Below are 13044 nucleotides of genomic sequence, written 5' to 3'. Positions count from 1 at the left end.
CACGGTTGGCTTCCGTTTTCAGTGTCAAGTTCATAAATCCATTTGAGATCAACGCGGTTCCGCTGGAACGTCTTGGTGAGTCTGTGAAACGCTGCGAATCACGCGAGAGAAACGGGAAGTTCACCACATTATTTATTGCGCTTCGAAAAGGCATGCTGACTATTTCAGGTGGCTGGCACGACTTGGTATGGCATTTACAAACTGTACAAGGCACGATTCAATAGGCCACAAACTGATCATCACGACTGTGAACACATTCAATTGTAAACATTGTGCCAGAAGTGGTCGGATATGCCCATATGTGCATAGCGGTGCACAGCCGCGGGTGAACCGTACACACTGACGAGACCCACCATTGATGTGATGTGCATAGAATCGAACAGCATACCATCTGACTGCGCTCATACGGAGCACCCCACGGCGTCTACGTATATCACAAAGATCACAAAAACAGCCTACACAACGATTCACACGACGCGCTTCTTCGTTATATAAGCTCGGTCGGCAGCACATCACATACACCGCACAGTGGACGCTTTCCTCAAAATCCGTAAATGACGGGTATCGTTTAAAAGGACGTACCACATCCCGCCCTAGTCTAAATTGGGGAGCTGTTAGAGACAGCCGAAGTCTGAGCTTGTTCGTGCGTTATGTGGATAGAAAGAACCAGAGGATTAGGTAAGGGATATCGAAGGAGTTCGTCTCACGAAAATATCTTATATAGGAAGTGCGTACAAGGACAGTTCTCTGATATGTACATTGTACGGCCCTCCAGGTATTAAGTGGTTGGTTGCCAACATTTACATCACAATAATCGATCTGCATTGATGAATAGGTCCAATGGCTGTTGAAAACCATTGTCGAAATGTGTGCACGAACCCTCTTCTCATTTCTATTGAGTCATTTTACAGGAGTGTCTCTGTCATTTGAAGTTATTACACCAAAAGCACATAGGCTAACCAACCACTCTTTTGCTGGAGGGCCGTACATCAACATCATGCATAACATTCGGCAATGAACTCACCCACCGGCCACCACTGATCCCAACTCTACATTGGTCACATCGCGTAGGCTGACCAACGGCAAAATGCTTTCTCAACTCGCATGACTGTCTTGATATACACACTACAATGACGAGTCAAGATCACTCCCCAAGGTCCCAACCCCAGACAGCCAATGCATCAGACTTGGTCAAAACTCTGTCTAAAATGCACCATCGCAGTGCAAGCTATTGCTAAATGAGTACCAAGCGCAGAATGTCAAGCGCAAGAGCGATGTCTAGGATATGTTAGACATCACGCACTTGCATTCTGCACATACGAGTATACACAAAACCGTGCGTACAAACATCAGGCACACACCATGCATGCTAGACTGGGACGGCAGGTAGGAGGCCACGGTTGGACTAACTTGGACTAACGGAAGGCACCGGCTGGTCCTGGACACGACATGCACCTCCGGCCGGATAGTTCAACACCCGGTAAATCCCGGACAGGTATCAATGGAGGGTTTGACTGAGCAGTGGTACTCGCGGCTCGACAGGTAGACAACCCAATATAGTTGTCACACTGAATACAATCAAATAATAATGCCCATCAGTTGAATGAAAACTTTCCTTGTAGTAGAATCTCCAAAGGACGGGTAATAGAAAATTATGAATCAGAAAACGGCACTTATAGTAATCAGAGCGTCAAAAATGCCGATATAAATGCTGAAATGTTGCAGAGCGGTAAAAGGCTTCAATCTAACCATCAGAGAAATACCTTAATGATTCCCACCAGTGTCCGTAATCGTATTCACAATCACGGGTTAGGGGTAGGAGTAACGGGTAACGGGCTATTTTCTGGCAGTATTCACAATCGAAGTTTACCTCTGATAGTTGCCCGGCTCCACGCAGAGGGCACCACGCAGGCCAGGCGCCGTCTGCGTAACGCCGGACGACCATCAGAGGTAAACTTCGATTGTGAATACGGCATCAAAAATAGCTCGTTACCCGTTGCTCCTACCCCTACCCCTTAACCCTTGATTGTGAATACGGCCACAGTTGTCATTCTTTTTCTACCAGTGGGCTATCGGACTACTGAGATCTGTCCGTTAGCGTTCTCATGATACAGCAAATCTATCTCTGATACCCTCACATCCCTGTGATACCCTCATGATGTGCACCCCTCACATCCATTCCCCGTCACTACCGGCCGTTGCGGCTAAGAGTACCGACCCCTGCCCACGCTCCATTCCCCGTATCTCTGACTGACCATGTGTGAATCCTCTTTTGCACCCTCCGCCACTCAGCGCCCGCCCACCGGCAGAGGCAGCGGCGGCTCAGCGTGGTGCGTCCCGTTCGTCTTGGCCGGAGGGTCGCCTCGCAGAGTGGCGTCGCGAATCTGCTTGTAGCTCACAAACAGCGGCGCGTTGACCAGACGAGTCTTGAAGCGGACGGCGGCGCCCTCGAAGGCGGTGGCCTGCGCGGCCGCCTCTGCGCCACAGTCGATGTACAGGTGGACGGCGGCCACCAGCGGGTTCAGCTGCGGCGGCCGCTCGTCGGGCGTGGTCCAGGCGCCGGCCGACACCGGGTCGGCCACCGCCTCGGGACGCACCAGCCGCACCGCGCCGCGCACCGTCCGCTCGCTCAGCAGCGACGTCTTGCTGCTGAGAGTCAGCTCCGGCGGCTTGTGCGCGTACGGACCGTCCTTGGCGTCCGTGCAGAACCACTGAAAACAGATAACCACCGGTCAGTTAAGACGATATTCGACGCTGATGACTGCAGCAGCGTGATGAACAATGGCGATGGAAATGATTGTTGACTGGTTGCAGATATTGCCCAGAAGAGCACGGTGAAACAGCGCATTTTTCGACTGAATCGATATACTGGACGATAAATTTGCGCATACGAAAATTCATCCCTCCCAAGCCCCGTCGACAGCAACTGAACGCTCCTAGGAATCGATGCTGTCGCTTTGCCGTGACTCACCTCCTGTGAGAGGCTGAAGGAGGCGGCGCCGGGCCGCCTCATCTGCTCCTCGGTGGCGCGCACCATCTCCTGAATGGTGTCGTGTCGCCGGGGTACCACCAGCTGCGTCACGTTCAGCGCCAGCACGTGCTCCACGCGGCCCGAGGTGCGCACCATGCAGTCGCGGCGCAGCAGGTCGGTGGCCGTCCGCTGCGCCACCGGCGTCTCCAGCCGCAGCGGAAAGTCCCAGCGCACCAGCCGGGTGGGCAGTGCGCCGGCGGCGCGCAGCAGCAGCTGGCTGACGGCGCGGCCCGGCGCCGGCTCGTACACCCAGAGCCGCGACAGGCCGATGGCCGCGTGGAAGGCGGCGAACTCGGCCAGCCGGTCCACGTCGCCGGACGCCCAGTCGGAGGGGATCAGACAGGCGCCCAGCTGTCCGCGCGGCCCGGGCCAGTCGCGCCGGCCCACCGCTGACACCGCCGGCTGGCGGCCGGCCGCCGAGCGCGCCCGGTAACCCACCGCGTACGGCGCCCGGTAGCCGTCGAACGCGCACACCAGCCGCCAGCCGGCGAACGGCGCGTCCGGCTCGGCCGGCAGCCGCTGCAGGGAGACGGTGCCGGCGGCGGCGCCGGCGCCCTCCACCCACACCCAGCAGGAGAGCTGGTCGGCCGTCGGCTGGCCGATCGCCGCCGCCAGCGTCACCACGCCGGAGCCGTGCGACACGTACGACGAGAATATGAAGAGTGTGGGCGTGACCTGCTGCCAGCTGTCGCCGTCCCAGGCCAGGTCGTCGGTGGGCGGCGCCACTGTGGCCGAGCTCGGACTGCCGAATGTGTCCAGCACCTGTTGAAAATGCATACACAGTTTTTAAAGAGTGTAACTGAATTGATAGCTACTAAACATAACACTTCTAATTTCATGCATGCATGCATACAGAAACTGGGATTAGTAAATGGATGTAGTGCACAGTGCATAAAACTGACTGCTTTGTGTCCAGTTTATATAATTGCCTTGTGCTGTTAACCAGAGCTTTAAGGTTGACTGTTTTGAGCATTGCTGCCATTTTTGCTAATTAAATTTTAGGCTACTGTAATAGGCATCTTTCACAACTAGATGCTGCTCATATGAGCTTCAAGGACAGTAATAAGTTGTAGGTACATATCTGGCTTTGATTTGTGATCATAGTAATAACTTCATTTGCTTTTTGTTATTATTTTTTAAGAGAAGCCTTTTCACTTTGACATGCAACAAAGTTTGAATATGGGTATATTGCCCAAACAAAATTGACTTACTACTGCTTTGTGTAGTGCTCAATAAGGGTCAAATAAATAATTGATCAGAGAATGTAACATTTAAAACCTCCAACAGCACAGCTATCATAGTGATATAGATGTGAAGGTAAGCTTATGCAACATGTTGCATGCATCAAAGCAGCTGGGATGCAGTTCATCAACTACAAAAATTGTAACTAACCTGAAGGACACTTAGCAGTCGATCATACTGGTGTTTATAAAACAGAAAGAACCCAGCACTAACGACTGCGGTAGCAACCAACAGAAGCTTCCAATATTTCCGCATCTTGATCAATGATCAGTAGGTTGTAGGTCAAGGTACCTTCAATGACTGCTGCTCTACTTGACCTGCAAAATATGGGAAAGTAAAATCAACTAAGGAAATGATTCCACATAGGTATAGCATAACTAGTAGGTAAAACATTTCCATTTGTGGCAAAACACTGCGAATGAACATCAATTTTGTAAAATGTATAATCATACCTACTTTACATGCTACTAAAACATCACAATCACCAAACTTATGTACCAATAGGTACATTTGACGTCACATCAAGATGATTTAAAGTATGCCGAAAAGTATCTCGCATAATAGCTAAGAAGCTGCTGAAATAAATACATAATTCATTGTTGTTGGTGATGGAAATACATAATTCATAAAAATATCCTAACCAACATGTCGCTCAACCACTCCACTTGTGCATTACTTGGCCTTGTAAGTTAACCAAAAATAACAAAATGTGCTCATTCGTCATGACTAGGCGTTGGACCAGCCAGTTGTTATGGAAACCAGCTGCAAGGAAAAAAATATGGCCAGTTGAAAATCTTAAAGGCCCCGTTGCTAGGCAACTAGTGAGATTTCAGGCAAGCGCTGAACATAATGAATGTCCTACCTGCGCCATTAATGGCTAAGTTTTGGGCAAGGCTTTTGGAGGGCGGAGCGCTTAGGTATTTTGGGAGCGCTGTCGCCGTCGTCGGTTGTTGTCTGTAGAGTTTGATGAGAGATTTGTTGAATTTATTGAATTTGGTTGCAGGTAGGTCACAGTTTTAAGATGTTTTTTTACAGGTTTACGTCATTGAAGCTGTGACATTACATTTGTAATGTAATAACCCAATATCACGAGCCCTATCTATGTTCCAAGCTGCAAAACATGGCAATTTTGATGAGATCTTGTCGATGCTGGAGCACCCAGCCAGTGCTTGAAGCTGTGTGGATCAACTATTGCATTACCATTGCATTACCATTGATTGTTCACTGTTCAGTGTGGATTTTTTCGAGCTGGAGTACCGAGTGGGATCCTAGGGCCTGTTCCAGCGCCTCCAGAAACCTCCAGAAACCTCCAGAAAGCTCTAGAATCCTCCAGAGAGCGTTCCAGCGCCTCCAGAAAGCTCCAGAAAGCTCTCGCCAAAGCTCCAGAAACCTCCAGTAGCCTCCAGAGAGTTGAGAGGTTCAAATTTCTCTGGAGGCTCTGGTCTACAATTATGGCGCACATGTGACAACCATGAATGTAAACAAAGGACTTTTGACTGATTGTTTTACAACTTGAATGTAAATAAAATTACATTGCTATAATTTTGTTAATCTTTCTTAATAAAATTAAAAAGAAATTTTGCGTTTCAAGAGTGAACAATCGTCATTCTTTTGGTATCTGCGATGCCAATCTCCAGAAATCTCCAGATTGCGTTCCAGCGCCTCCAGTGAAACCTCTGGTAGAGCCTCCAGTCAAGAATTTCTACTGGAGGCGCTGGAACAGGCCCCTAATCCCCAGCCTCTATCTTCCAAGAAGGTTGTGCTTTAGCCTAATTGATATATGTGATTGCTTGTTCAATTGAAGTGGAATATTAAAAAACATGTAAATTTACAGCTTTGGGTGGATCTTTTTGATTTTGGGATCTTGATGATTTAATTATTGGTCATACAGGCTTCTTGCTTTACTGAGTCCAGCATGGTCCTCAATTGAAATATTACCTTGGTTTGATGCTGTACTAGTTTCTGTACTAAGCTAGAATAATTTAAGAGTGGCTAAGCTATGAGGTATGTTAAGCTTTGAAATGTAGAAGGCCTATACATCATTGATTTCTGATAGAACATTGATAAAGTGTAGCAGTAATGCCCTATGCTTCTACTCTGCAGTGTGCAGTCCTACTATTAGAGAATTGAAAGACATTTTTGCCTTGTGTGTCCATTTTTTATCCCCATTTGCAATTCGATTTGGACAATATCACAAACTGGTTCTTTCTGGCTGGCAGGCCAAAATACTGTATGTTTCTTCAGTTGTACTAAAATTGTACAGTTGTAAAGTTGCACAGTTGCAGTTGTAGTAAAGTTGGCACTGCTCAAATGGCAATTCCTCTTTTTATTTTACTGGTTGGGACATAAGACCACATCCTTCTGCCCACCCCACAGAAGCTCATCCAGGTCTATGGCACTGCTGCAAAAATAGATGCTCAATTTTCAGTGACAGCTTTTCTATGTGGAGCACCACACCACCTGCATGCTACACTGTAGAATGCCTACATGAGGTGGAATGGGTGTGCATTTTTAGTGAATCAATAATGAGACTGGCTCTACAGACTACTCAGCATCATTGTATGCAGTAAGAGAGTCATCTTTGGTGTTGCAGACTCTGGAAAATAAGATGGGCCCAACATTTAACCAACTGCAGTCTGCCAAAGCCATTGATATGTGGTCAAACGTCCAGGCCATTCTCACTCATCTGCAGGTCGGGAATCGTGTGGAAGGGGTGATGTGTAGAGGGGCTGGGTTCTTACTCCATGTTGAAATTGGAAAAGGTTTTTGCCTTATTAGTTAGGTAAAGACCTATAGGTATATCTTTTGTTCTAATGCAAAATAAAATTAATCATTACTGCGGTCAAGGCGATCTCCAGTGTTCAGAACGAGCAGAACGTTTGTCGTCCAGTGTCGGGATATCTGTCATCCAGTGTCTGGAAGTTGGTGTCGTCCAGTGTCTGGATATCTGCTGTCCGGCCATCCGGCGTTTTGAACTTCTACTGCCCGTGCCTGGTGCTCGGACATTATCCGTTGTTTGGACATTTGCTGTCCAGTGTTAGTATTGAGACGTTTGTCATCCGGTGTCAGAAGTCAGAACGTCTGCTGTCCGTTGTAGGCCGTATGTTATCCGGTGTCCGGCTTTCCGCTGTCCGTTGCCTGCACGTCCACTGTCTGGTGTCCGTAGGTCCTCTGTCCACTGTCTGGACGCCCGCTGTCTGGACACCCGCTGTCTGGACACCCGCTGTCTGGTGTCCGTAGGTCCTCTGTCCGCTGTCTGGACGCCCGCTGTCTGGACGCCCGCTGTGTGGACACCCGCTGTCTGGTGTCCGGAGCAGTGTCCCATGGCCGTTGTGCGCGGTATGCGGCGCGCCGCTGCGCTCGCCGGCAGGCCGCCCTCGGCTCCGTCTGGCCAGTGTCAGCCGTGTGTGACAGGGCGGCAAACAGCCGGCTCACGCTGCCCGTCGGCGACACACGCGGCTCCGACCGGCACGACACGGCGCGGGACTAAACGCGGCTCCGACCCGCGAGTCGGCCGGCCAGTGGGTGTCGACTGGTCAGGCTCGCTCCGATCTGATATGGCACACGGGATCTTCCACTTCCATTGATAGCCGGATGACTGGAGTAATCGCTGCTGCTGGAGTGGGAACGTTTTCTAGCTGCATTTAACTCGTGCGCCGCTTACGAACGCACTCGCATAGGTACGCAGAATCCCTGTTATGTGTCGTGCTTCAAGCAGCTTGTGTCTCCAGCTCAAGGATTGACATAGGTAGTGGTTAGGGATCTAACCCGAGGTAGTGTTGTCATACTGGTAATCGGTCACTGAGAGGTGATGCTATTCCGGTCCCAGCGGTAATCGGTCGGTCAGTTTGATTCAGCTCCACTCGTGTAACCTGATCACAGATCGGCGCCCACGCGGCCCTGGACTGGGAGTGGGTCAGTGGAGGTCGCTGCTGCCAGGGGGAGGTCAGCCATGCCGCTGTTACCATGCTTTCCGGGTGACATGTTCTGGCGACATCGCGCTGCCTGTTACAAAGTGGAAAATGGTCTATGTATGTTGAGCAGCTCTATCGATTATCCAAAATGAATAATGATATTGAATCGATTATATATCGGTACAAAGTTTGAAAAAAACAAGCTCGTATCAAGCAAGCACAGCTCCAAAGAGCTCGCCGGTCTCAATAGCGAAGCTTGTGTACAATTCTGCCTGTTATTTGTGGCTGGAAGTGGCATTGAATCAATAGCCCTTCCTGGCGCCCCGTGATACGTTTCTCGGGGCTCTGACCCGGGTACCGTCCGGCTCCGAGAATCCTCTCACTTTGTTCTCCGAGTGGCGGCGACTGCAGGCCAAAACCAATAGTCGGTGCCGAGCGCCGCGGCGGCGGCGGCGGCGGGTATTTTGGGCGCCACCTTGGCCGGTTACCTGTTGCCGATCCGTCCGTCGGTACCACGTCCCCCGGCCCGGCCGGTGAGTCGACGCCGATGAGCCACCGCCGCTCGCTGGTGGAGCGCCGGACTCGCACGTGGGCCCTTGCCCCAGATGGAAGACCACACCCGGAATCGGAATTATTACTGGGCTGACGATCGTGTCGCGTGTGCCCGTTGGTCTGAGCGTCGGCGTGGGAACGGTATTGGCTCCACTGCAGCAATGTTTACGAGCAGCCGATGTCTGCAACAATCTGAATGCCGAGCTGGCCTAATCCGATGGCGTGCTGGTCGCTGCCCTTTCTTTTCCCATGGCGAGTAAGGTGCGTTCCAGCGTGACCGTAAAATCGCTGCCGGCATGTTCCGGGCATTTATTGACGAATTGATCGAATTTATCGCGTAACAAGCGTCTTGGTTTTGAGATAAGCCAGGTTTTGCTCACATTTTTGCTGTGACTGCGTCGTAGGAGAGAATCAAATCCATGACGTGAAAACTTTTGAAATGAAGATTTGTGGGAACATGCTTTACAATTTTGTGTACTATAAAAGCATTGAGGAATAATGGCAGGTCCAGGTGGCATTTTTGGTTTTGATTGTGTGATTGTCCAATCTCTACTCTGTGTGATATGTCACGGCGATTTGCGGCTTCCAAGGTCGTCCATTGACATATTCTGACGTCGTTTGCTGTTCATTGTGTTGATGTCTTCGCCTTTGTCGGGATTGGGGACTGTTCGTCAGTTTGGTGTGGGGCCTGTTGGACGTATGGAGCCCCCCTTTGCGCCCAACAGCCCCCACTGGGCCTATGGGTTAGTTCGGCATCTTAATCTGGCTTCTGCTGACGGATATAGGAAGCTGTGGGTCGGTTTGCTGCGGGATGGCGGTGATGGGTTTGGGGACCTGAGGGTCCATTTCGTTATGGGAAGGCGCTGGCGTGCAGTGGGAGTTCAGGATCGCCGGCCCCGGTCTCCCATCCGAGCTGTGCGGTACTGAGTCTCTGAGCTCACACCGAGCTGGCTGTGGTCCCCGGCAGACCGCGCACTGCTGTACTGGCCGGAAGGAAGTGCTCCGTCTGGCCATCTGGGCGCCTTCCGCGGCGGCGCCCGGTCCCTGTGTCGGCGGCGCCCGGACCCCTGAGTCGGCCGGCCAGTCGTCCAGCCGCGTCCGTCCGCGCCGGTCAGTACCGCCGCTCCCGACCCGGTGCTCCCCGCCCGTTACGTAACCGCGGCGGCTGTCTGTGCGCCGCTGCTGCCACCTACCGGTGACCGCGGTCAGGTCGGCGAGCGCCGTGACGTGTGCGCTGCGGGGCCGCGCTGTGGGTGTGGGTTCTCGGCGCCGAGTTTGGATTGTGTCGCCTTCTCGTCGGTTGGGTGAGCCGAGATGTGATCGATCACGGGCTTCCTTCTCAGCAGATCGGGTTTTGTGGATTGACATATGATACCTCGGTGGTCTGCTCTGTTTGAACTGATTCAGGTTTTAGTCAGTTTTATTAGCCTATCACTATGAAAGACGGGTGTGTATGGAGTGGGTTTTATATTTATCACGGCACTGCTTTCTGTGTTATTGGTCGTTTACAATTCAAACTACAATTCCATTTGTCATTCCCACTCGGGGACCTGCGAAGGATTTCTACTTATTTACATTTTATTTTTACCCAAAGTTGGTCGGCTGTCATATTTATATGGTGCGGCCTCAGAGCGTAGCGGAGGTGCTTGAACCTCCTAGATGGAGAGGGATAGGTGCCTACCTGTGGGTGTATGGATAGAGATAGGCTTTTCAAGACAGTGCTACTTTTCCTGAACTTTGAGTTCAAGTTCGGTTATCAACGCTGCGCCTGTGTTACGCTTCAAACCCAACCAAAATGCTTTGCCACTCATTCCCCCTGTGTTGCCGATGATCAATGGTACTCTCCTTTTGTTACTGGGGAGCTGTGCCCTCGCATCTGGCCACGGAAGTGGTTCAGCCAATCTGTCTGTGCAGTTGCACGGGCCGTGCAGGGTGAGTGACAGCACGTGCAGCTGCATGGCGCTCGGCTAACGCGATCGAGCAGCCCCCTTATGCTCCCGGTAGCGGACTCGGAGTTGAGCTGAGCGCCGGGGCTCGTCTCAGAAACGAGCTTCGTATATTGAGCAACGATATTTTGAAGTAGCACAAGTAATTTCAACGGCACAGCGCCGGTTCTTATCGGCGCCAGTTATTATTCCTTCCTTGCTGTTGGCGACCTAGATGTAACTGTGTCGACAGCAGCACTCACTAATGTATTTCCGCCCTGGCATTTCGCGAACGTGACCTGGCGTCTCCCTGAAATCATTTCTGTTTGTATCCGGTCATCTATCATGTCTTGGCCTTGCAGGAATGCGGTTTTGATTGAAGACCTGCGAATCGTGATTAGTCCTGTAATACCGTCATTGCTGACGGTGACGATGACTAACAGTGATTGTAGCCGGCCGCTACCTATCGGCCGTGAATCGTCATACCGCTTGGCGCTGACAGGGACGGTAATCCTGACACCTGATCAATCCTGAAACTCCTGACACATGTCACATTGTCCCGATCCTGGCCGCTCCCGTCCACCGATATCGTCAGTGGCTTTGCTCTACGAAATCTGCGTTAGCTGCTCGCATCTTAAAGGGACCCTCCCACCTTTAAAAAAGTTTATGAATTGGCATGAAAGTGATGTCGCTCGGTTCAGAAAGAGCGAAAACGAATATCTACCAAATTTCACCGAAAAATATTCACCGGGTTTCAAGATATTAGACTTTTACTTTTGTTTACTTTTTGGGATCTCCGCTGTTCCTAGCGACTTTATTTAAAAGTGCGGCATTTGTTGCGCGCAACGCAGCATATACCACCGCGTGCTACAAAACGTTTTAGTCAAACATTTAACGGACGTTCGAAAGCCTGATGACGTCATCAGATTTAAGTGCCTATACCAATACATTGTGGCACTTATTTGCACAGATGTCAAAATCAAACTCAAATTTCTTTGCGATGAAGTAATTGCTGGAGAAACGGTTTTCACGGCACTGATTTTCAAAGAACGTCCATCAAGATGGCTATTTCAACTCAAATCTAATGTTAAGGTGGGACAGTCCCTTTAAATGCATCTTATTTACCCCCCCCCCCCCTCGCATCATCAACACAGACTGATCATGATCTGACCGTCCATGACCGTCCGATGATATTCGTAATCCATTGGGAGTGTCGCCCTCCGTTTCACTGGGGAAGGCTGAGCCGACTGTGCAGTGTGGAGTAGTGGAGAGGTGCCGTTTTGGGAGCTAACGTGGCCTCAGGGGTCTCACGTATGGCGAGATGCGGATGTGAGAGGGATGGGTCTTCCGGTTCTGTGCTTCCGTTTTTGATAAGTGTCGCCAAGCTACTGTTACCATTATGACCAGATGTCATACCCTGCTCTATAGTCTATTACGGGATGAGAAACGAGTGGATTCTTCGCTTTGACACAACCAGTTTCCTTGACGAAACGCCGACGTATGGATCTGGAACGGGTTGACCTGATTGCACAATTTATCACAGGTGGTGTCCATTTGTCATTGTTGCGCGACTACCCGTGATGGGGCTATCACCCCGAAGGATCAATCACTAGCTGGCCCGTGGTCTGTCAACTGAGAGCTGTGTAGTGTGTGTGGGCTACCGCCGACCGGCGCGTCAGCGACCGACTCCAGTCCGACCCACGCGCTCCATACCCCCGCTATAAATACGATCGGCTTTCGGTGCCGGCTCGGCCCGCTGGGATGCCAATGTAAGCGGCGCGGCTCGGCGCCGTGGCAGTGTGGGGCCGGCGCTGGGACCGGCCGGCCGTGGGACTGACGCCGCCTCGTTCCAGCCAGGTCGTGATGGAGTAGCGGCTCGACCGGCGCGCACACACCACCCACACGCGAGCCAGGCGGCGCACAGTGAGGGACGGCGCAGTGGACGGAGCGCGCACGCGGCGGCAGTGACCCACACCGGCAGACATGGCCCGCTGGGTGCGGATCGCCGTGGTGGCCGTCGTGCTCGTGCTGCTCGTGCAAGGTGAGTACCCGCCTCTGAGGGAACCGGGGTCTGTGGTATCCGACAGGCGGATCGCTCCTCGATGAGTCTGCTGTGGTCTGTGACTCCGCTCTGTCCCGTACCGGGTGGCGTCAGACTGTTCTGCAAACTGGTGTGTGCACTGTTCCTCGGTAACTGTCCGGTAGACGAGACGCTTATTGACATTAGCATAAGTGATTCGTCGGATGTTCTTGTTTGTGCAGTCGTTCAGTTCCGTTTCTTGTTTCTGTTTGTTGCCTTTGTCAGTCCGGTGTCAACTGTCGGTCGGACGTCGCTTACTCAAGGTACGATGTCACTAGCTGTGACAGACGCAACCTATAA

The 13044-nt window shown here is 51.5% G+C and overlaps 2 protein-coding genes across 7 annotated transcripts in view; one reads left to right on the top strand and one right to left on the bottom strand.

The window, feature by feature from the left end:
- Positions 1-120: 120 nt before the first annotated feature.
- On the bottom strand, positions 121-4943 carry LOC122382183. Its single transcript, XM_043367168.1, has 4 exons — positions 4915-4943; positions 4424-4590; positions 2972-3793; positions 121-2711 (listed from the first exon to the last, which is right to left on the bottom strand). The coding sequence occupies exons 2-4, from the start codon at positions 4526-4528 to the stop codon at positions 2289-2291; spliced, it is 1350 nt and encodes a 449-aa protein (XP_043223103.1). The 5' UTR covers positions 4529-4590; positions 4915-4943; the 3' UTR covers positions 121-2288.
- Positions 4944-5185: 242 nt separating this feature from the next.
- Positions 5186-13044, top strand: part of LOC122382181 (laminin subunit beta-1-like) — a 36156-nt gene continuing 28297 nt past the window's right edge. Inside the window, exons 1-2 of one of the 6 annotated variants that reach the window (XM_043367167.1) lie at positions 5186-5276; positions 12522-12705. In XM_043367167.1, coding sequence (XP_043223102.1) covers positions 12648-12705 — 58 coding nt within the window. In that variant the 5' untranslated portion in view covers positions 5186-5276; positions 12522-12647. Of the gene's footprint in view, positions 5277-9711; positions 9850-9947; positions 10044-12517; positions 12706-13044 lie in introns of those variants that run through there. The other 5 variants (XM_043367162.1, XM_043367163.1, XM_043367166.1 and 2 more) reach the window with 5 other exon arrangements.

Source organism: Amphibalanus amphitrite, unplaced genomic scaffold (genome assembly GCF_019059575.1).
Source record: "Amphibalanus amphitrite isolate SeventyFive unplaced genomic scaffold, NRLGWU_Aamphi_draft 000135F_arrow, whole genome shotgun sequence".
Classification (NCBI taxonomy): domain Eukaryota; kingdom Metazoa; phylum Arthropoda; class Thecostraca; order Balanomorpha; family Balanidae; genus Amphibalanus; species Amphibalanus amphitrite.
Note: the sequence above shows the minus strand (reverse complement) of the source record. Positions and strands in the feature narration are given on the sequence as shown.

Bases quoted from the DNA above. Each gene is read 5' to 3' on its own strand.
- LOC122382183 (XM_043367168.1), bottom strand. From the start codon at position 4,528: ATGCGGAAATATTGGAAGCTTCTGTTGGTTGCTACCGCAGTCGTTAGT. The intron at 3,794-4,423 runs GTTAGTTACAAT...CATTTTCAACAG, and splicing joins GACTGCTAAGTGTCCTTCAG to GTGCTGGACACATTCGGCAG. The intron at 2,712-2,971 runs GTGAGTCACGGC...ATCTGTTTTCAG, and splicing joins CCTTCAGCCTCTCACAGGAG to TGGTTCTGCACGGACGCCAA.